This window comes from Enhydra lutris, unplaced genomic scaffold, assembly GCF_002288905.1.
Source record: "Enhydra lutris kenyoni isolate GAN:26980312 unplaced genomic scaffold, ASM228890v2 scaffoldscaffold12, whole genome shotgun sequence".
NCBI classification, from domain to species: Eukaryota; Metazoa; Chordata; class Mammalia; order Carnivora; family Mustelidae; genus Enhydra; species Enhydra lutris.
Window position 1 is genome coordinate 30,353,870 of NW_019154096.1, and position 23,194 is coordinate 30,377,063.

Sequence of the window (23,194 nt, forward strand, 5' to 3'; positions counted from 1 at the left end):
CCCTCCTGCTCAACTCCATCTCCCCCACCCCCGAAGGGAGTGTTTCTCCTGCTTCCGCTTCTTTCCATTCCCCTTGCTAGCTCCTGCCAGGAGAAGAGGAGCGTCTGATCGGGTCGGTCAGCGTGTTCACTGGACCGGGTTTTGTTAGCGTGCAAATTATTGTGCCTTAAAGCAGTGCACACAAGTCACCTGGGGATCCCGTTAGAATGCAGATTCAGACGCAGGAGGTTTGGGATGGGCGTGAGAGGCTGCATCTCTAACAAGCTACTCGGGGGATGCCCGTGCTGAGAGGACACGCAGGGAAGAATGGTACTTAAAGGCAGGAACCACATGTGGCTTGCCTCTTCCACTTCCTAGAAGGTCAGCTTACTGTCTCCTCACATCGTCAGTCACCTGTGGTCCCTGCATAGGGAGGGCAGGCAGGAGGCAGGCTTTAGCTCTCCAGGACACAGTGGGGTAGGTGAGACTCTCTTTCAGAGCCTTTACATATCGCCCTGCATCCTGGCTGAGCAGGTGGATTCCAAGATTTAGATTTGGGGGAGAGGCAAGGGATAGTGGCGTGGAGAGGTCAAAACCAGGCTTCAGACTGGATCAGTGAGGGTTACCTCGAGCCACTCCTAATAGACACATGAAAAATGCTCCCTATCCCTCGGCATCAGGGAGATACAAATCAAAACCACAGCGAGATACTACCTCACACCGGTTAGAATGGCTAAAATGAACTCAGGCAACGACAGATGCTGGTGAGGATGCAGAGAAAGGGGGACCCTCCTGCACTGTTGGTGGGAATGCAAGCTGGTGCAGCCACTCTGGAAAACAGCATGGAGGTGCCTCAGAAAGTTGAAAATAGAGCTAGCTATCCTATGACCCAACGATTGCACTACTGGGTATTTACCCCAAAGATACAAATGTAGTGATCTGAAGGAACACGTGCACCCCAATGTTTATAGCAGCAATGTCCACAATAGCCAAATTATGGAAAGAGCCTAGATGTACATCCACTGGTAAATGGATAAGGAAGAAGTGGTATAGATGTGCAATGGAATATTACTCAGCCGTCAAAACGAATGAAATCTTGCCATTACAACACCATGGACAGAACTAGAGGGTATTAAGCTAAGCGAAATAAGCCAGTCAGAGAAAGACAAATATATCATTTCACTCGTGAGGAATATAAGAAACAAAACAGATGAACATAGAGGAAGGAAGGATAAATAAAGTAAGGTAAAAACGGAGAGGGAGGCAAACCATTAGAGACTATAGCTAAGAGAACAAAGAAATTGAGGGTCACTGGAGGGGAGGTAGTGGGGGGGGATGGCATAACTTGGTGATGGGCATTAAAGAGGGCACTTGGGATGGGCACTGGGTATTATATTTAAAGTGATGAGTCCTTAAATTCGACCCCTGAAACCAATACTACACTTTAAGTTAACTAACTTGAATTTAAAAAAAAAAAAAAGAAGACTAGAAACCACTCTATGCCAAATATGAAGAAAATTAGATGTTGACGCAACCATTGGAAGGGCTGTAGGAACAAAAGCTAAAGAGGCCACCAGTGGCTGTTTCACTTGCAACATGAGGTGAAAGTTTCCAGAGGAGATGCAGGAGACCTCAAGGCACCTTGACGAAGGCCACAGCAGCCCCCTCAGTCCCTAGGAGCGAAGCCAGTGATGCCAAGAAAAACTCCCCTAAGAGCCGCTTTGAACCTCGTATCTGCCCAGGGTCGGGCTGCCGCTGCCTCCAAAGAACGAAGGCCTCTTTGCCTTTTCCAAATTTCAGATCTCATCCCTGGGCACCCCCTCCTTGCCAGATGTTGGTCCAGAACTGTTCAGTGAAGAGGATTCTAGGAATAGCACTGTTGAGCAGCTGCAGGAAGGAGGTGGTCCTGAGCTGACAGAGGACCACGCACGGGCAGCCTGATGGGTCTGGGCAGCCTCACAGAGCTGAGCTCTCCCCTGAAGGGGACACGGTGCTTCCCACCCCAGCAGCTCTAGCGCTAGTTCTCACGGGCCGCGCTCCCTCCACCTTCGGGCCTGGAATGATGGGATTCGGGCCCCCATCCGGTCCCCAGGGCCTCCCATCCGGTGGAACACTTACAGCAACGATCCTGCAGGTCACAGCAAGCCTGCACCAAGGCCCCGCGTCCCATCCTGCGGAGGCCCTGATGACTGAGGCTGTTTGTCACGAGGTTTGGCTGTGCTGCCTCTGAGACTTCTAGATGACATCTTTACTAGCAGCTATCTGCCCAGGATCCCAGAGAGAATGACAAGGAAGGCAGAGGCAGAGCAGAGAAGGCAGACGTGAATCATTTAACTGTCATGCCTCCTGTAAAGAACGTGCAGCCTGCTGAGCGCCAACTCTAGCTAAATGACTTCTCGTGTCCATATTGTCCCCACTGTCCAGGGGTCACCTTCCGTGGGTCGACATATAACAGAGTAAAGCTTCACATCCCCATGCAGCAATAACAATGGCAAAGCTTAACATAGCTCAAGGGCAAAGACATATACTGGAGAGGAACGTGAAGAATTCTCCTGGCAGCGTCTTTCCAGGGCCTGACGCTAAGCAGGTGACCCTGGTCACCAAGCCACCGTTCGGGAAGACCACGGGGGTGGCAATTGAAAGGCTGCTTTCCTCTCTGGGTCGGCAACCTATTCTGGATATGGGTGTTCAAGGTCTCAAGCCTGTTTCCCAGGATGGTAAGAAGAGTAAGCCGATGCCCCTTTGAAAGCCATCCCAGCGACGGCGGGTTTCACTGCCAGGCAGGCTGCTGTGAGCCTCTTTGAATTACGGAGTGAAGGATATCCCTCTTGCCAGCCCCTGTCCCCTGTAGGCACAGCGGAGAAGTATTACAGGCTGTCCTTACCTTGGGAATTAGCCTGCAAGACCCCAATGCTGTCATCAAACTGCATAGATTTGATGTTGAGTGACGCCAAGATGCATTCCTTGTCCTGCAGCGAAGTATCATCAATATTATTCTGATTGGCTGACAGGATAACGCACATGTCACAGAGGTTGATGTTGACGGCCCTTAAATCAGCCCGACTTAATGGCGTACCCTTTGGCATAGAAGAAGGGGAAAAAAAAAAAAGAAGAAGAAGAAGAAGCCAAAGTGAGTACGAGGGACGAGAGGGAAAGAGGGGAGAAAAAAAAATAAAAACAAATTAAGGATCGAGCCAGAGCTTTGGGAAATTATTTAACAAGTATCTTTTTTATGCCTTGACATTAAGCTGGCCTAACTACGTTCAAGGGAATAGGAGCTGTGTGCTAATCTAAAGGGTAGTCAGTGCTGATGGCGGCATTTCAGGCTTGCTCTCCACACTCCATCAAGCCGTTGCTAACAAACGAGGGAGAGGAATAATGCCAGGGTCCTACATCTTCTTCCTGCCTGGAAATTGTCTTGATTTAGGAAACTGTCCTGTGGCAACCTCTGGCTTTCAGAACCTAACGAGAGGGTGGGTTTCAAATGCCTGTTTATTTAATAGCAGGTCACTTCTGTCTCGGGCAAAACAATGCAGCTCCAACTAGAATTTCCAATGCAGCCAAGGGGAAATAGCCAGTGAGCACGGTGTGATCCGGGTGGGGGTGGGGGTTGCTGGTGGTGCCGCTTATTAACCTGGAGGAGGTGGGAGGGTTGGAAGGAATGTGCATCTTGCAAAGGTGCGGGGAGAGGAGTTAAGCTTCAAGTCAAAAGATTGTATTGCATATTTTCAGCAAGAAAACAAAACAAAACAAAACAAGAGGGGAGCCTAGGTGGCTCAGTCAGTTGAGCATCCCGCTCTTGGTTCCGGCTCAGGTCCTGATCTCCAGGTCGTGAGATTGAGCCCTTGGCTCCGCACTGTACATGGAGCATGTTTAAGATTCTTTCTTCCTTTCCCTCTGCACTCCCTCCTGTTCTCCTTCTCAAAACAAACAAACAAAACCAAAACCAAACCAAAACAAAACAAAAACGAGAAAATTCCCTAATTGACCAACAACATAGGGATGGTTGAATACACCACTGGCCATACAATCAAGGGAAATCTATGCAGTGGGTAAAGAGATCAAAACAGTTCTCCATGTGGCATAGCCTTGGAAGGATCTCTGAAACAGTGGGATAAGAAAGGGGGGGAAAACCCACAAAAAAACAAGTTCTAGATAATTCAGAAAGTATGATTTCATTTATGTAAAAAGAAACCCACAACATAAAAGTATATATTCATGAATATACTTATAAATGCATGTACCTTTCGAGAGAAATTTCAGAAAAAATATACACTAAACTAATAATAGTAATTACCTCTAGGGAGGAGAATAAGATTGGGTTTAAAGGAAAAAGTTTGTTTTTGACTTCACATACTTCTGTCTCATTTGAATATTTTATAACAAGGATGTATTTGTATTTTACCAGTGTAATTAAAAATAAATAAGCCAGTAAACAGATTTTTTTTAATCCCATAACAACAAAAAGCGCTGGGCGGGTGGGGGGGGGTGGGGGCGGTGGGGAAGAGAGCAAGGAGGTAATGACAGAGAGGTAGATAACACAAGCTCAGGATTAGTGGTAGAGGGGAGAGGTGTGACCTCTGCATGCTCTGTGTCCCTAGGAGGGATCATAGCAGAACGGATCAGGCCATCCCATGTCGGGGTTCCCCAGGGCCATAGGACCTCATTCTAGAGTTCACATACTTGGTTTTCCAGCCTGAAACCAGCTTCTGCTTTGCCTACATGGAGCTCTGAGTTGCCTTCAACTCACTGACTATATTGGGTGGTGGGGGTTCTGCCCACCACCAGATATCCCTGGATCCCTTCCTCCCATTCTCCCTCTTCGAGAAGGGGCTGTGAGCTGACGGTATGTGACCACACAGATTGAGACCATCAACCGCCTTTTATGTCTCAGTGAAAGTCATGATTCTGTTCTCAGCCTCCAAAATACTAAGACAAAGTGAGATGATGGAGAAGAGGCATTTAGTGCTATGGGGCTGAGAAGCAGCTAGTTCTGGGCTCTGGAGCAGTATGTTTTGAATGGAGAAGAATCCCTCTTTCCAGGGATCCCTCAGCACAAAAGTGTGACCGACTTCCTGAATCATTTTGCCAGTTCATAAGCCTCAATTGCCTACATCCATATTCTTTTAATTTTCACCTTGTAGGGAATCCAGCAGTAATTGTGATATAATACAATCCCTGCACAGTTGTATACACATGATTTCAAAACTCAAGAAATACAAATGACATACTAGGAACACCAAGTTTCTGTGGGCTGGCTCCAGATGTGGGCCACTGTGTAAACCATGAAATATAGAAGACAGAGATGAAGGCCCATTTTGTACAACGATACTGTGCTTGAGTACACTAAATTTTGGAGGGTTTAAAAAGGACCTGCAAATATGAGAGCTTATTCATACACAGATCTATTGGTGAATGCAAGTATGGAAGGGTACACAGAAGGAAACACACATGTATACACCACACATAAGCATGTGTACACACACACACACACACACACACACACAGACTCACGTAGGCCAGCAAAATAATAAGCTTTTTACAAAATACTTCTAGATGCCAGTCCATGTGTCCCCAAGGGACCACGTGGAAAAGCACATGTAGGAAGACAATCATGAACATACATACTCAAGTCTATGATGACTGAAATTAGAAAGGTATATATCCGTTTACGGTCTTCTATGCATAGGACTATTTGTTTTTCTTCAGGTCAGTATTTTTAACTACCTGTGTTAACTAAATCCGTTTACCCGTTTATCAAATCTAGAAATGTTTAAAAGTTTATGAAAAATATATTGATTAATGATTAGGAAGTAATTAGATGACTCCAAGATCATGTACCCCATGTCCTTACACTAAATTATGGAGTCTCAAAATGTTCCTTTTAGATTTGGGTCCTAGCATTTTTTAAAACCAAGGATATCCCATGCACATAGGCACACACATACATACGAGCCCATCAAAACATTTCTAGGCTTCTAAATGAATGGGAGGCAGGGAGTGGCCAGGAGAAGGGGTTGGCAGCAGGAATAAAGAAAGAATTCTGTTAAATCCACTTGGTTAAAAACAGAAAGTGGTACAACCAAGATTTACAGAAGCATTAATAATGTCACAAATAAGAGGATAGAAGAAGTTCCATAAGTAAATTCTGCTATAAGCATCATAATATCTCAAAGCACTAGGTTTGGGTAGACAAGAGAGAGAGTGTAGAGACACTGATATGGTAATGCCTTCGATACCAGCCTAACTTCATGCTCAATGAGCAGCTGAACTTGGCTGCAAATTCCTTTTAATAAGGTCTCCCAGGGTTTAGCTATTCCTAGACAGAGCAGAGGGGAAGGGCTGAGTCCTCGGGCCCATAACCAGATGAAGAAGCAGACGCATGATCAAAGCTACAACTACCATATCCATTTGGGATTTTCTTTTGTAAAGGAAAAGAAGGAAAAAGCATCACTAATGTGACCTTAGACTTACAGGCAATATGGACACTTTGGGGAAGTTATGAAGCGTCTCCCATTCCCGCTTGAGGTACTCAATGGAGCCCACGAATACGATGTGCTTGAGCTCGTGGTAATGAAAGTTGCTGGCACGGAGTGGCATCACCAGGTTCCGGAGGCCAATCAGGGCTGAGCTGACATCACCAAAGATGCAGACCACGACGTGGCCGCTCAGGACGGTCATGGCGGCTTCGCTTCGAGTCTGCAACACGGAGACATAGAGCAGCATTGGAGAAAAGACCTCATCGGTTGCAATAAGGATTTAAAAAATCACTTTCATCAAGATAAACATTTGCTGAGTGCTTACTATGTGTTCTTTTTAAATTTCATTAATGTGACAGACATGCCATATATTGAGTATGTGTGTATACTTATACTGGTGTAATAAATATATATAAACATATATCCACACATACTATGACCTTCTTTGACCAAAATTTAAGAAAGTTATGCCATAACACATAGGAGTCGGTAGCCTTTCCTGGGGCGGGGTGGATAAAAGGGAATAGTAATATTTATGTTGTTTAGAAAGAGAAGTCTTGGTTTCCATGAAATTATTGATAACATAAGCTGCCTTTTCTGGCTTTCTTGCTGAAATGATGATAAAATGGTAAGATCTATGCTAGTCTCAGCTTGAGAAGTTTGAGTTTTGAGTTCTGGGCTCACCAATGGGATTTCACACTCTATCAGTACATCAGTAGGTAGAACATAATATCCTAAGCCAGGGGCTGGCAAATTATGGCCCACAGGCCAAATCTGGTCTATACCCTGCTATTGTTTGGCCATGGCTGGTAAGGAAAGATTGGTTTTTACATTTTAAAATGGTTGGGAGAAAAAAGATTTTATAATATGTGAAAATTGTATAAAATTCAAATTCCAATAAAGTTTTATTGCAGCACAGCAACACAGCCATTCTTATTCATTAGGTATTGCCTGTGGGTGCTTTTAGGTTACAGCAACACAGCTGATTAGCTGTGACAGAGACCATGTGACCAGCAAGATCTAAATTACTCATTCTATGATCCTCTGCAGAAGGAGTTTGCGACCCCTCTCTACTGCTGGTCTCTGGTTTCCAGGGACATTCCTGGAGAGGCCCACCTGGGTAAGTCATCAGAGGAAGACTCCCAAAGAACCATTAGAAGGATGTAGAGATGCACCAACAAGAGCAATAAGCTCGTGTCTTCCCCCAACCCTAGGCTTGATCTCAAATGAATGAATAAAATCACCCCAGTGAGTGAAGAACCCCAACTTCCCATGCAAATGGTTAGCCACTGCCACACTTTTGCTCACTGTGTTAGCGAAGAGAACAACACAGGAGGCCACTTAGCAGCCTTTCTCCACTCCTCCTTCTGGTCCAGTACCTCCCATTCCTGCCTTTCTTCCTCCTGATTCCACCCACTGCTTGCCTGGATGGCCCCATATGGCTTACGATGCTTTTGGGGAGGCATATTAATGTCCACTGCACATATCAAACTCTGCTGGATTTAATCCCTAGAATTGACCAGTGTATTGATTGTTTAAATGCCAATATTACAATTCACAACAATGTCAGGGTTATTACAGTAACCCCCAAAGACGAGAAGAAGCCAGCTTTCCCTCCCTGATCGTTAGAATAAAGCAGGGGCTGTCACCATTATTGGTTTCCCTCTGCAATAGCACAGGAACACCTAAGACAGGGACTGTGAGATACATCCTAGAAATAGCGACTAAGGAGGACCTACTGGGAGGTCAACACCCCACATCACTGCTTCATGGAGAAGACCTAGAGTTAGTTATCTCGGCTGCTTGGAAGTTGAGTGCCTGGATACTGTTAGCAGAACATCAACCAGCCTGTAACATGCTGTGATGGGGTTACTAATTGCTTTTAATTGGAGTCTAGCTCTCTTCAATGAACCTGAGGAATACAAACTGGGTCCAGAGTGGGGGCTAGAAACCTACAATGCAGGGTGGGGGTAGGGCTCTGTTTAGCAAAGTGGCTGACCACAGGGGCTGAGCTCTGCAGACTGAAACACCAATCCTTGTACGGGCCACAGTAACATCACCGGAAGAATCTTGTCAAGATCCCAGTTCCCCGAGAGTCGGATTCTGCCCGGCTTGAGACCTACCAGAGCAACTACTCAGAGGTGCGTCTGCTGCTTTACATACATCCTTGAAGGCCTCACCCAGACAGGACCTTACTGGTCTTAAACGCTTCAAAACACAATTTGTCTGCATAAGAAGACTTCGCTAGCCACTTAGATACATCCTCGTCCCTCTCCCCTAGATTTGAAAAGCATTTTGTGCCTCTATAACACTTAGCTTTAAATACATTGTTTCATGGTTACATGTTATGTCTTCTAATTAGATGATCCTTTCCTCCTCAAGATGGAGGCCACTTCATGTTTTCTAACCCCCAGAGCTGTTAGTGTCCTGCACCCAGGGTTCCATGCAACCCCGAAGCGTCTTCGCACAGCTGGTTCTTCTGAGTATTCTCATCTCTGCTCCCCTGGGACTTCAGAGAGGGCTTCTTGGACCACACTGTGGTCCTAGCACCTCCTGGGGCCCTTTCTAGCCCATGGCCCTCCTTGATTGTCTTCATAGCCCTGTATCAGTGTCTGAAATGCTTTTCTATATCCCTTCGTTTAGTTGGAGATCTTCTCTTGGCCTCCCCTAGAACATAAGCCCTGTGATAGCAGTCATCATAAGGGGCCTTACCCCTGGCCACAAGAGCAGGGCCTAGCACATAAATGGCCCATTATAAATGTTCCTTTAAATGATGTTATTTTTCAGGGGCGCCTGGGTGGCTCAGTGGGTTAAAGCCTCTGCCTTCGGCTCAGGTCATGATCCCAGGGTCCTGGGATCCCAGGGTCCCCGCATCAGACTCTCTGTTCGGCAAGGAGCCTGCTTCCCCTTCTCTCTCTGCCTGCCTCTTTGCCTACTTGTGATCTCTGTCTGTGAAAGAAATAAATAAAATCTTAAAAAAAAAAAATGATGTTATTTTTCAGAGGACAGAAGTAGTAACTCACTTCCCTAAACTCTTTCATGCCAGAAGGGACTTTGTTTGTATGCCAATCAGCTATACCCGCTTCAGGAGTATGGGCAAGCCATTAAACCCTGGATTCCAGCTATGAGATCCAGCCCTCTACCAGCCACAGATGGGTAACACCAGTCTGAGTTTGGGTCAACAGAGCAGAAGTGCAGCGAACACATCACGATGTAAATGCATGCAGCCCCCTCATGATTAGAACCATTTGCGCTCCTGCTCAATCGGGCAATAGCTGTTTCTTGAGAATTCTGACTTTCTGGGCTTTTGTCTGCAATGTTCACACCTCCAAGACAGCCTCTAACACAACCCTGTATTGGCTCTTAATTGCTTGATTATAATTAAACTGAGAACACACACACACACACTCAGATAAAACACAGGAGAAAATCCAGTGGATTAGAGTACAAAGCCTTTCCGAGGAACTGGAGCAGCCCTTTTCTAAGAAGGGCAGCCGTGATATCAGAAATGATAGGATTTTCCTGGCTGACACAAAGAAGCAGGGCACAGCAATCTGCAATGAGAAGGCATCTGACCTTCCTGATTATTAATCCATTTTTCATGGATTAGGAGGACAATAAACTGTAGGGAACCCGATATGGGCATTAAAACCTAAAGCTGTTAACAGGACAAGTCCAGAGAGTAGAATGGATTATTATCTAGGCTGACGTTCCTAGGAGAGACCAGAAGAAGCCCACTGCTGCTACCAATGTGACCCAACCATGAAACAGGGCTCTGAGCCCCCACATCTGAGGTGGCCCCCGGCTCATCATTGTCATCATCAACAAATACATTTTGTATCATGTGCTAAGAAGGATCCCAAATGTACAAGGCTATTATCTAGAAGAAGACAAGACATTGTTATAAACAAGTAACATTGTTTATTTTACTGGTAGCATTCACAACTCTTCCTGGTATTTAATAATAATAATAATAATAATAATGAGGAGGAGGAGGAGAAGTAGTAACTCTATTGAGTCGCTGCAACCCTAGGAGTTAAGGTCAGTCTCATATCTCATCTTCTTACAGGTAAGAAAACCAAAGTGTAAAGAGGTCAAGGAGAGTCACATCCATAGGAATTAGATACATACTGCCTCCCATGATGCCTTGCACACAGCACAGGACTGCCCCATATTGTAATAAGCCAATAAATATTCAGAGATTAAAAATTCCATCCTTGATACATATTCTGATGAGAGTTCTAGCTGCTTTAATCTGAGTCCCAAATTTTAATGATCAAAAAATAGTTAGGACCAGGGACTATATCTTTGCACCAGCCAGTTAGGGAAACCTCATTCCTAGCGATGGTAGTTTGGGACCGAAGTGGATGGCACAGATTCTGTGGCCCGCCACTCACCAGGATGACTTTCTCTATCTCCTTGGGTGCGCACCAGTGAAACATGCCAGTAGAGTCATACTTCTTCACGTTGGAGTCCATGTTGTCAATCTGATCGTTGCCGGGAATTAACAAGGGGTCATGCCTGGGGAGAAAAAGAGAAGAAAACCTAAGTGGAAAATGTAATAAATTATAAATGGAAAGTGCCCCCTGAGTTACATCTCAGAGGAATTGAAAGATGCACAGGAAGTGGCTGTCACTGAAGGCCATTCTTTTGCTTGCAGAACCCGTTCTTTGAAAGACAACTGCCCCAACCACCGCCACCACCTGGAAAGGCAGGCGACCTTTATCAGCTAGTAATTCTGCCTTTCCCCTCCGGTTCCCATTTCTCTAAAATGGCCTTCACTTCGTTTTGTGGATTTAGACTCTTTTCATGGATACCTCTCCTCCCTCCTCTTCTCATTTTACCAGCTATCCAGTCTCCCCGGTGTTTGCGTGTATGTGCGCGCGCACACACACCCACACACACACTCGCTCACACCAAAGGGTTGTTATTAGCATTGGCAATGAAGAGGAAGGAATAGGAATAGAGCCTCATGCTGACTGACTGGCATGAGGATGGAAAGCCAATTACCTGCTCTTCCTGACTACAACTTCTGACGTGATGCTCTTCGCAGTAAAAGCTTTAACAGGCTGCACTTTAAATATTTTAGCAATTTGCCCAATCAGATTTTGCTCTCCCCGGCTGAAGCCCTTTAAAGATTCAGCAGCATGTCACTTCAGAGCAGATTGACTACCAAATGCCCACATCTGGAATACATGATTTCAATACTAAACAACACCCTCTCTCCTTGCCTTGACAACTGTATTTGCCCTCGCCATCCGATGACGGTCTCCCCTACCCCCACTGTACCTCCCAACCACAGCCATCCTTGGATGAGAGCTCAAGCTCAGACGCATCTTAATAAACTTGCCTTGAATTCACTCTCTTGCCTTGTTTACTGGCGGAAAGGAAAGATGCTGCTACAGAGGCCGCCCCTCCAATGGGCTGGCAGAGCCTCACCGACAACCTTGGGAATTACAATAAAATCAGGCGGGTCTAACAGGCTCACAGCAATAAGAGACATAGTCCTACATCTTGGGCCATATCCATTGTCCAGATTCCATCTCTAGTAGTGATTCCATATCTCAGTTTTGGGGGCAGGTCGTTAAGGTTTCTACAACACCGACCGCATATAATTAGGACAAGTCCCAGGCATACACATACCTACGTGTCCTTACAAGGGAGCTATCTTCTCTAAAGAATATCACCATTTCAAGATAGAAAACATAAATGGGTTCAAATTCCAAAAACTTACTATAATGTGATTTTGCCTTTTAAATCATCTATTTTAAGCATCAGTGGGTGACCATTTAGTTTTTATATTTCTCCCCTTGATGTTTTCTCTGCTACTTCTCATTTAGATGTCCACTACATAGAGAGTGGGATAGGAATCTCTCCTACATGATCCACAGACCTAGAATTAAGCTTTCTAAATATCAGGATATGTATCATGAACACCCTCCCCAATACTCACTCTACCCCCTTAAGATGGGAAAGTTCTCACTGCCTTTATTTACTCCTGAGAATCTCTTTTGGGCGATGCCAAATACCAAATACTATGTGAGGCAATCCTGCAAAGTTGTCTTCAACAAACATGCTAGATTACTATAGGAACTGTCATATCTAATCTTCAAAGGAGAAGAACAAATCCACCTTGGAATAGCATCTCGGTAGCTGAGCTGTTGAGAGGTCTGAAGGTGTTGTAAACCACCAGGCCACCTTTCAAATACCAAACTCGGTCAAAAATGCTAAAATAAAAAGGCAGTTGCTCCTAAGAACTGGTCACAGATCAGGGCAAGAGCAACTTTTGTTATTTTTTTTTTTCACCCTTGAAGAATCTTTAATAGTTTTTATAGATATCCGTCTATGATAGGTAGGTGGACAGAAAGCACCAAAGAGAAGAGATTTCAGAAAATGAAAAGAATGAACCCTTCCCAGCCCTAGGAGAACATATTCTAGTTGCAAGAGGATCTTAATAAACTTTCCTGGAAGAAATAGAGCCAGCTTCAAATTCTCTTAACCAGACCTCCTCTGGTTACAGAGGAAGTATTATCTCAAAACGTCCTGAGAGCTGCCCCTATTGCCTCCAACCCTCATCTTACAAAAGTAAATAAACAACCCTGATGATCAGTTATCCCTCAATGAGAGGGAAAAAGACAGTATTCTAATGTCAAGTCTCACTAACTGGGGTGAGGGTCTGGGAAAAGCATGTTATAATTTCTTTTTCAAAAAAAAAATGTTATTTGTTCTCAAAGTATAGTGGACATACCATGCTATATTAATTTCAGGTGTCATTTGACACTAGGGTTGCAAGCCATGATTGGCACTGGGATATCCAGAAGCATCTGAGAAGTCTCTGTAGTCTGCCATGCTGCTCTCTGTACTCCCTACACACCTCTCACCCTCATCTGGATAATTTAAATGTATTACCCAGGACTGCCCCCAAAGGGTCTAAGCTGAGGACCATTAAAAATCTCCCCAAATAAAAACATCCCCTTTTCTGGCCAGCCATGGCACCTGGACTTTGACCTTTGATTTCTTGAATCATCAAAGCAATGAATAAACATGAATTTTCTATTTTGATCTAGGAATGGAGGCTACCCTGATGATTAAGATGCAGTCCCTAGTCAAAGAGAAGGTCATAATATAGCAAGAGAGAGAAATGTCAATCAATAGTTGTGATACAGTGTAATGAGTGTTATATCATATAAGGTGGCATGAGAATACCAAGAAAACTGTTAATTGCCTGGGATTTGAGTAACATTAAGGAAGGCTGCCCAGAGAAGGGAACATTTTATCTGATCCCTGAAAGGTGAGGAGGAATTGCAGATTTTAGTGTTGATCTACGAGCAGCCATTAGGACCCACTCAGAGACTTGAGGCCCAAATAAGCCCAAGGATGGTCCCCCAAACCATGGCTGGCGGTCCTCAAAGAGAAGATCGAATCCACTGATTGCATATGACTGATTGAAAGCAGGCTAGGAAATGTGTGGAATTTGGATAGAAAAAAATCAAGCTTCCAAACATGAAGAATGTCATAGAAATGGAAGGGGTTTAAAAAAAAAAAAAAAAAAAAAAGACGTGTTTCTCAAGGTACTGGATTTCTCCTCATTTGAGACATTCCAGAAAAGCCGGGATACGGAGATTTCATTATAAATGTTGCGTGAACCTAGAAGAACTTCAAGGTTTAGCACTGCTCTCTCACTGAGAAAGTGGTTGCTAGAAGTGTTCTGGAACTATTGGGCCACCGCTGGGCATCAAAAGGCCAGGGGGCACTAAGTAACTGAAGAAAGGTTGTTGTTGGAGTGAAGATGGGAGATAAGAAGAAATAAAGACTGAAGACTTCAGAGTTCCATGAAGGATCATGGGTGTTCCTCATCCACTGGGTTCTACCATCTAGAAGGAAGCTTGGAACATGATTCAGTCCAACAACACAAGGGTCTGTAACTACTTTGAGCAAGACAGGATGAATTTCCTTACCATGTCTGTTCCTGTAGTTATTTCAAGTGGCTTAAGTTGACTTAAACTGCAGAGATCTCTGACATAGGTGAACACTGAAAAGCCAATTGGCCACAGGAACTTCCAAACTAAGGTTTTTGGAGTTTACATCAATAAAAGAAAGTTTTAGCATTTGCCACTGAGCACAACAGCCAATAGTGCTGAAGTCAGGGGAGGCCCAGGAGAAGAACCAGACAGTTTGTTTTACCTAGAAAGGAAGTCCTCCAGAAATCTCCATGAACAAAGCATCCAAGCAAAATTTATTTACAAAATGATTAAGAGAACCACATTCAAATGTTCTCAGATGATTCCTCAAAGACCACTTAGTTGGAAGTAAGGAGAAATACTAGATATTGTCTTTCTGGTCTTAATTATTTTATGCATTTCCTCAACTCACAAAGTAATCTCAACTCCTCTAAAATGCACTGTAATTGACTCAAGACTCATTTGTCATTTACCATGGAGCCAATGTATATGCATTATTTTAAGGTTACAGAAACTCTGTGAGGTGAGGTCTATCTGCTGCATAGTTGGTCAATGAGCATAATTTTGTCCCCCACAAACTCTGTGTATCAAAGTCTGAACTTTTTTTTTTTTGTGACTGGACGATACAGTCTTCAAAGAGGTAATTAAATTAAAAAGAGGTCATTAAAATGGGCCCAATTCAGTATGGCTGCTGAACTTAGAACAAGAGGAAATTTAGACCCAGACGCGTAGAGACATGTGAAGACACAGGGATAAGACAGCCATCTAGAAGCCAAAGAGAGAGACCTAGAACAGAGCTTTCCTTCACTGACTCAGAAGAAACCAACCCTGCTTGTACCTTGATCTTGGTCTTCCAACATCCTGAACTGTGAGAAAAATCAATTTCTATTGATTAAGATTTCCAGTATATACTACTTTGTTATGGTAGCCACAGGAAATTCATAAACAGTCCACCTTGGAAAATGGGCACAATGTATTAGCTATCGGTCTCTAGAAGTGACCCCAACTGCCCTTATTGCCCTTCAGTTGCATGTTCATTTCAGGGAGAAAAGCATTCTTCCACCAGTTTAGAAATACACAGAATTAGACCAGAAATACACAGTATCTTATTCAAAGAGTTTGGACCAATATCCCTCCCTCCTCAGGCCCACCCCACCCCAACATACATATACAATTATATGTGCTCTGCCCCAGAGGGCACGTCTCTCTAGTATTTAAGTTGCAACAACATTTTTGGATCGGTACCTATGACAACCCAATTCAAAGGAAAGAGGAAGCCTGTTAATTTACTCATTTGAGGGACATCGGGGTGGCTCAGTGGGTTAAAGCCTCTGCCTTCGGCTCAAGTCATGATCCCAGGGTCCTGGGATAGACCCCTGCATCAGGCTCTCTGCTTAGCAGGAAGCCTGCTTCCTCCTCTCTCTCTCTCTCTCTGCCTGCCTCTCTGCCTACTTGTGATCTCTGTCTGTCAAATAAATAAAATCTTTAAAAAATTAAAAAATAAAATAAAAATTTTAATTTACTCATTTGAACCAAGAGTCTTTCTCCAAAGGTGGTAGAAATCACTGAGAGCAGGAAATGACTTTTTTCTTTCTTGACCATATAGCATAGTGGCTTCGACCAAAATATCTTTCTGTCAGTCTTGGTTATCTACTACTTGCTACATTGTGTCATGTCTCGGTTTCATCATCTGTAAGATGAGAGTGTTAATCACCATCATTACTTAATGGATCCCATTTAAGGGTTACGTGAGTAAACACCATCATACCCTTAGCATAGAACCTGACTCAGAACATGCCCTCAATAAGTGTTAACTACCATTATTATTATCATCGTTCTTTCTACTTTGCTAAAAGCTTGCTCATGTATTTGTAGCTCTTATGAAGGGAGACAGCAAGGATAGAGCAGCTCAATAATGCAAACATAAGGTTACTACCATTATTTCTACTACCATTGCTACTACAAATGGATAGCCACCATGAGTTGAACCGTCACAAATGTTGCAAGGTGGAAACTTTCACCTCCGTTTTATGATCTACTCATGACTGTAACACTTGCAGGTAATTTCTACTATTATTACCCATCTGTGCGGTTGGGAAAGAGAGTGGGTAAGTAACATGGCTAATGTGGCACAGCCAGTGAGAGGAGAGGCAAGGTTGGACCAGACAAGTCTTGACTGGAAGCCAAGGCTGCTTGGCCCCATCCCACCACTGCCCATTTTCAGGAGGCAGCTGGATTTTGTTCATTCTCCACTGCAGAGCTCTGAAGCACAGTGCCCTGAGCTGCAAAGACAGGCAGACTGGCACAGCGTGGGGTGAGGGGGGATTCATGAATTGCAGAGCTAGTATGAATAATCAGTAGGAAATTAGCCCATGAGCCTTTGTCAGGACAAGGTGCTAAGAAGAGCTTCAATAATCAATCAAGCCTGGGAGAGCTTTTGCCATGTTCCAGTATCTGAAGTCTCCGTTCAGGAATACCCACATTTTTACAGCAACTGAGGAGCCCCAGTGAGTTCAATTTTTCATATCTCTGCGTCTTGAATCTTAGTTCATACCCCCAAAGTCCACAGCTAGAAATTAAGCATGCCTGACTTCAAATAAAGAATAAAAAATCATTGTTTTGAGGATGTGCAGAGCAAGGAATGCTACTTGCCATCAATTAATCTGAGGAAGTGAACTAAACGTCCTTCTACAGCAGAAACACAAAAAGCTTGCCTTGAAGACAAGTGCCTAAAGCAAAACCACAAATCCCTTTCCTAGCAAACCTGCTGTGGGGAAGCCAGTATTATAAAGAGCACAGTTCCCCTTACAGGCAAATACAGCAAATCCCAGTTCTTCTGTGGCAGTAGGTTCAACACTGGCCTTCAGAAATTTACATTAAAGTACAAGTAAACAAACCACCAAAAAAAAAAAGTGTGAAAGAGGAAAGTTACAACATGGTTTTTGAATTGCATCCTTTGCTTGAGTGCTTGAGTTTTGGGAGCTCATTTCTCATCTGGTAAGGGCTCTCCTGTCCTTCCAAGAATCCCAGGTAGGCTGGAGCCCCCTGCAGTATCTCCCTGGGAAACCAGAGGCTAGATAAACTGTGGGAGAATTTCTCAGCCTGAGGCAGGCTCTTCATCCCATGGCAAAGACTAATTCTGAGGAGTATATTTGTCATGTCAAGCACCACTGCGGGGTTAGGGGTATATTTTTGAGGCCTCACGCTTTTTTTCAAAGGTTCCTCCTGAAACTGTCCTCCTCCATAACCAGGGACAGGAGCTGTACGCCCTTCCTAGGAGTTCCTATAGAAGTGAGAGATGCTCCTTCTGAGATAAGAATTTGCATTTTTGTCTCATCTATTAGACGCTGAGCTTCTTGAGTGCAAGGAACTCCTATCTTACTCTCTGGTGAGTTTCCAGAATCCCACAGAGGACATAGTACATGCTCAGTAAACAACCAACCAATGAGAGGAGCTGATGAACGATCTCTAGTCCCTCACTCCAATCTCTTGACTCTTAAACCAGTCAATGGAAACTCACCAGACCTTTTATGGAGACCTGAAAATGTGCCCAGTGATAGTCCATTCAACTCTGATATCTTGCGACAATTTGTTTGTGGAACAACTAAGGCTCTTGTACGGTTTTACACTTTAAAGAGACTATATTTGAAATAGGGCAACTTGATCTAAAGGGAGACTCTGAAAATATGACTTTAACAGGTCCAGCTGTCTGGAGTAGGTCTAGAGCCACCTGATCAGCAGGAAGGACTCATGTTTGATGGCCAACTGTGGTCAAGACAGGCGTTCTTAATGAAGCAACTATTTAGTGCTCCATTGTCAAGTCTGAACATTTCTGCAAGAAAGGTCCCTATTACATCAAGCTTCCTTTGCTGTTCTGATTCACGGAAGCAGTAGTTCTCAAACTGTGGCCCCATATCAGCTGCATTAGCATCACCTGGGAGCTTGAGAGAAATGCAAATTCTCAAGCCCAGCCCAGACCTACTGGATCTAGCTGCTTGAACAAGAGGCTCTAGATGATTGTATGCATGCCGAAGTTTGAGAACCATCACTATAAAGTGTTGCCCAGATGGAGAAACTATATGGTTCAAGTCAATTCTACCAAAGCTAGCAACTGTTTGCAACACACAGACCGGAAGTCTATGATTCTCTCCAGCAAGGCCAGGGCCAGAGTGATGCAAGTGTAGGGTCTAGGTGCAGATTTTAGGAGGTACCTCCTATGGCTCTCCATAGTTCTGGCCCCACTATCCACATGGAGAATCAAAGGGCTGAAGACAAAACTACACTCAAGTTGCCTACCCTGACTTTCATTGTGTGACTCTCCGGAAATTAAAAGGTTGTATCAATACCTGATGGGGATCCCCACGTGCACGCCTCTCTTGCTCACCTCCATGCCCATGAGTTAATCAGCAAATAAACAAACACAAAAAGACAAATGAAGGGGCATCTGGGTGGCTCAGTCATTAAGCATCTGTTCTTGGCTCAGGCCATGATCCCAGGGTCCAGGGTGAAGCCCTGTATCGGGCTCCTCGCCCAGCAGAGAGTCTGCTTCTCCCTCTCTCTCTCCCCGGGTTCACGCTCTTCCTCTCTCAAATAAATAAAAATCTTTTTTTTTTTTTTCTAAAAAAAGGCAAGTGAAATATTAGTTCTTGTAAAGTACACTTATAATTCAGTTTTCTACCCTCCTTTCTCTTCATTTCCTCTTCTACTCCATAAAAGACAGCAAGGCGGTTAGTAACTAAGTCCTCCAATGCAATGCTCAGGAGTGACAGCCGTGCAAGTGAGTCTCTGGTTGTGAAGACCGTCTCAGGTGGTCTCCTCAAAAGGGCTCATATTTGGGTTTTCGGCACCATAAACAATCTGCCTCATTCTGGGGTACATTTCATTTCTAGACCAATAGGATTTCCTGCTATGTTGGAAGGATATGGGCTTTTGGTTCACTCATCCTTCGACACTGCCCCCACCCTCCTGTGTAATGAGCATCTCTCCTGAGACACAGCTGCCCCCATTTCTACCCCCCCCACCCCCATCTCCCACCCATCCTCTTCATGGCTATCCTTGGAGTCACCTTGACAAAACCTTCAGGCCAGGCTCTAGCCACTCTGCCAAAACCAGCATCACTTTCAACTTCTCCATCTACTTACATCTTTTTTCCTGCCTAACAAGCAAACAGTCAAGAACTACGGCGACCTCATACATCATCTCTCGTTAGGCCGCCACCATTCTAAAAGGAAGAAGAAAATTACTGCCTTTATGTCTGGGAGACAACCTGGGAGGACTGACGTGTTCTTCAGTCCTAGACGAGAGTAGGCAAGATGCTCTTGAAAGGAGAGGATGGGATAATGACCCTCTGCTGAGAATGCAACTTGTCCAGAGACCTGTGTCAAATTCGCCCCAAGCCCTGGTATGATGAGCCCCACTATTCCTTTCTTCTCCAGTCCCATGGGGGCCTGTCATTGGCTAATTATTTGTGCATTCAGAGGTGAATTTACTTAGCTAAGCTGTCCCGGCCTGCCGCCTTTATTCTGCCCAGTTGGAAGGAACTGCAAGAATGGCATTCTGTCCCCAAATCTGACAGTGCTCAGGACATCTTGCCATTTTCTATTACTAGAACCTTTCAAGTTGGCAGTCCAAATAAAAAGACCCCATGGTAGGTAGGAGTCAAAAGAGAGGGATAGGACATAACAAGCAGATGAGTTTATTTCACTTAATGATCAGTAAATGCCCAAGAGGCTAATTGGTTTTCCTGAAATCCTACTTCCCTTCCTGTTCAGGAAGGCAAACAATCTCTAATATTTTCTAGGCCATGTGACATGAAACTCCCCTCACCATGTTCAATTTCTCTGTTTTCTGTATTGTCAATTAACCTTGCCAGCCTGGCCGGGACCATCTCATTGGTAAACCGTCTACCCAGCACATCCTGCATGAATCCTCTCTGCTAACAGCCCCTCTATCTGACTCCAAGTTTCCTAGGTCCTGGAGAAAGAGGTATAACATGGACTGATGACAGGAATGCTGTGTGTCCTTCTTGGGAAGACTGTGGCCCACTTTTGGCTCAGATCCTAAGTGGTCTGGCATCCGAAGGACCTTGGCAGAGGCTGGGGCTGGCTGGGCCTTCTTCTCACACCTATTTATGTAACATGTGTCCAGAAGGCCCCTGATGGAGGCTTGGTTCTACACCTTTCCTTATACTGCCACCAGTGAGCTTCCCAAAACTCTGTCTCCTCAAGACTTGCAAGGGTTTCCCAGTACCAATGATAGGCAAAGGCCTTCATGAGTGGGTACAAGAATACTTACAGCATTCCAAGTCCAGTTATGCCCCTCCAAGAACCTCCTGCTCCAGCCACATCAAGCCACTTACTACGGCCTGAGCACTCTCCTTATTTCCTCCATTGGATGGAACAGTGAAAGAGTTCATAATATGGGCTTGGAAGCTAAGCTATCTGGGTCCAAATCTTCCTCATTGGGTAAGACTCACTAGATCCACCAGACTTTACGTCTCTGCCACTCAGCGTCTTCATTTGTAAAATGGGGGAAAGTATAATTCCCCCATCTTATGGAGCCATAGTTAAGATTCAGTGAGTTCACAGGCACAATGTTCTTGGAATGATGCCTGGTACCCAGTAAGCCATGACCAAGGGTAAGCATTGATATTATGAGAGAACTCCCCCTCATCATCGAGGGCTAGGTTTAAATGAAAGCTCCTTCACAAACCAGGCTCTGCCTCCCAGACCGGAAGTAAGGGCAGCTCTCTCTGTTCTCACAGCCCATGCCAGTACATCTCCAAGCTGTTTCTACTCTATTTTGCCATACACGCTTGCCCATCTCCTACATTACAGGGATTGTTTTGAAGAGCAGAGACCTACTCTAACGCATCCTCTTCATGCTCCTCAAAGACTTCCTACAATCCCAAATACAGCAGGCTATCAAAAAGCATTTGCTAGATGAGAAGAGAATTAATCTAAGAAAAGGAATCAAAACAGACAGCTGAGGGGCGCCTGGGTGGCTCAGTGGGTTAAAGCCTCTGCTTTCGGCTCGGGTCATGATCCCGGGGTCCTGGGATCGAGCCCCACGTCGGGCTCTCTGCTCAGCAGGGAGCCTGCTTCCTCCTCTCTCTCTGCCTGCCTCTCTGCCTACTTGTGATCTGTCTGTCAAATAAAATCTTAAAAAAAAAAAAAAAAAAAAACAGACAGCTGAAACGAACAACATTTCTGGATCCAGTTGAGGATATAGTATGGGAGTCCAGGCATTTACTTGATACTGTCTACCTGCTGGAGAAATACTCTTAGTATCCACCAGTGTCTGTGAACACAGCTCCTTGAAGGTGGTCGTGGAAAGAACAGAACACAGTTGTAAGCTGGGTGGGGAATGAAGGAAGCCACAAATCTGCTTTGGTTGTAGTCAAAATGGTACCCAGTGTGCATTCCCTGCCCCCCAGAGAGACTTTGTAGACAGCTTTCATTTGATGTCCAGCGGGGTCTCCGAGATCCCTGAAATTAAGAGCACTCAACTAGGCTATCCAGAGACAATGTTCTTGCCCTCTACGGTCTTACAATGGAAGGAAAGTGCAGCCTTCCTCCCAAGGCACAAGACTCACTAGCAGGGACAAGTGGGCAATGAGGGCCTGGTGACTTGAAAGGGAAACAAGGAGAGGTTCCTTAAATCATTGCATGCTAAGAGATCAACAAGGAAGGCAAATAACAAGAACCTGGGAAACTCCATGGTCTGCTCCTCTTGGGGGGGTTTGTAAGCCAAAGGTCATCCATCAAGACATGGGGCGCAATGTCTTGGAGCACAAATGTTGCCATTTGGCTCAGTTGGGCTGCAAGAATTGTTTTCTGTCAGGGCGACTAAAAACCCTAGTGCATCAGGATCCAGACACACAAAACAAGGCTGTTCGCCTAATGGCTGCACGGGGAGCTAAGTGGCACTGAAAAACCAGGGTGAGTCTGATCCCAGAACAAAGGGGAGACAAAGACCACGAGCGCAGGGTCCCAGCAGCTCTTCACTTGGGCCGATGGTTTGCAGGGAACCCTCACACAGGAGCCTGTTTTATTTGCAGAAGCCACAGCGGTAAATTCAGGCCCATCCTTGCCTGTTCTGGACTCTCAGGTTTCTCTTGGAGCCGTTCCTATCACTGCCCATAGGCCACTAAAACCTTCCCACATTCAGAATGATCGATTCTGCTCCAACAAGCCAAGCCACAAACTCATGTCGAAAGACCCACTTCAGATAAGTCATTATCTTCCTGTATGGATTTTTCAGGTCAGAAGGAATAGGACCTAAGAGTCCTATCTTCTGTAGAGTGGAAAGGGAATCTGGGAAGAGGTGGGGTGACCTGGAGAAACCACAAGAAGCGGCACGAGCCCCTCTCTTCCTTCTCAATCAACAAGAGAAACATAACGAAATTAGGTCCTGGCTGCCCGCGTGTCCGTGCCGGACATTCAAACCGAGCAAAACTGCCCACAGCTTCTTCATTCACATGCTGGAAGTAAAGGAAAAAGGAGGGCTCAGCACCCGGCCTTTGCCTCCACGACAGAAGACCATGCAGCGCACCTGGGACACAAAGTCACGGTGAAGGAGGACCGTCGAAGACCCTCTGACTTGTCATGGGACCGCCCGTGCCAGCTGAGCTGCTGTCGAGACCGCTGCGAGCAGGTGGGGAAAAGCAGTCACAGTGGCCAGAGAGTAGCCCAAAGGCACCGACACCAGAAACCCAAGTTCTGTAGCTTGGCGAGCTTCAGCTCACCACCTGACCCACGTTTAGCAATTCTGATG

The 23,194-nt window shown here is 45.1% G+C and overlaps 1 protein-coding gene across 17 annotated transcripts in view; it reads right to left on the reverse strand.

The window, feature by feature from the left end:
- LOC111144685 (potassium calcium-activated channel subfamily M alpha 1) overlaps positions 1-23,194 on the reverse strand; it is a 726,020-nt gene that overhangs the window by 69,493 nt on the left and 633,333 nt on the right. For all 17 annotated transcript variants that reach the window (XM_022499102.1, XM_022499098.1, XM_022499101.1 and 14 more), the window contains 3 exons: positions 10,856-10,979; positions 6,454-6,678; positions 2,864-3,056 (listed from right to left, as the gene is read on the reverse strand). In XM_022499102.1, the coding sequence (XP_022354810.1) occupies positions 2,864-3,056; positions 6,454-6,678; positions 10,856-10,979 (542 nt within the window). The remainder of the gene's footprint in view (positions 1-2,863; positions 3,057-6,453; positions 6,679-10,855; positions 10,980-23,194) is intronic.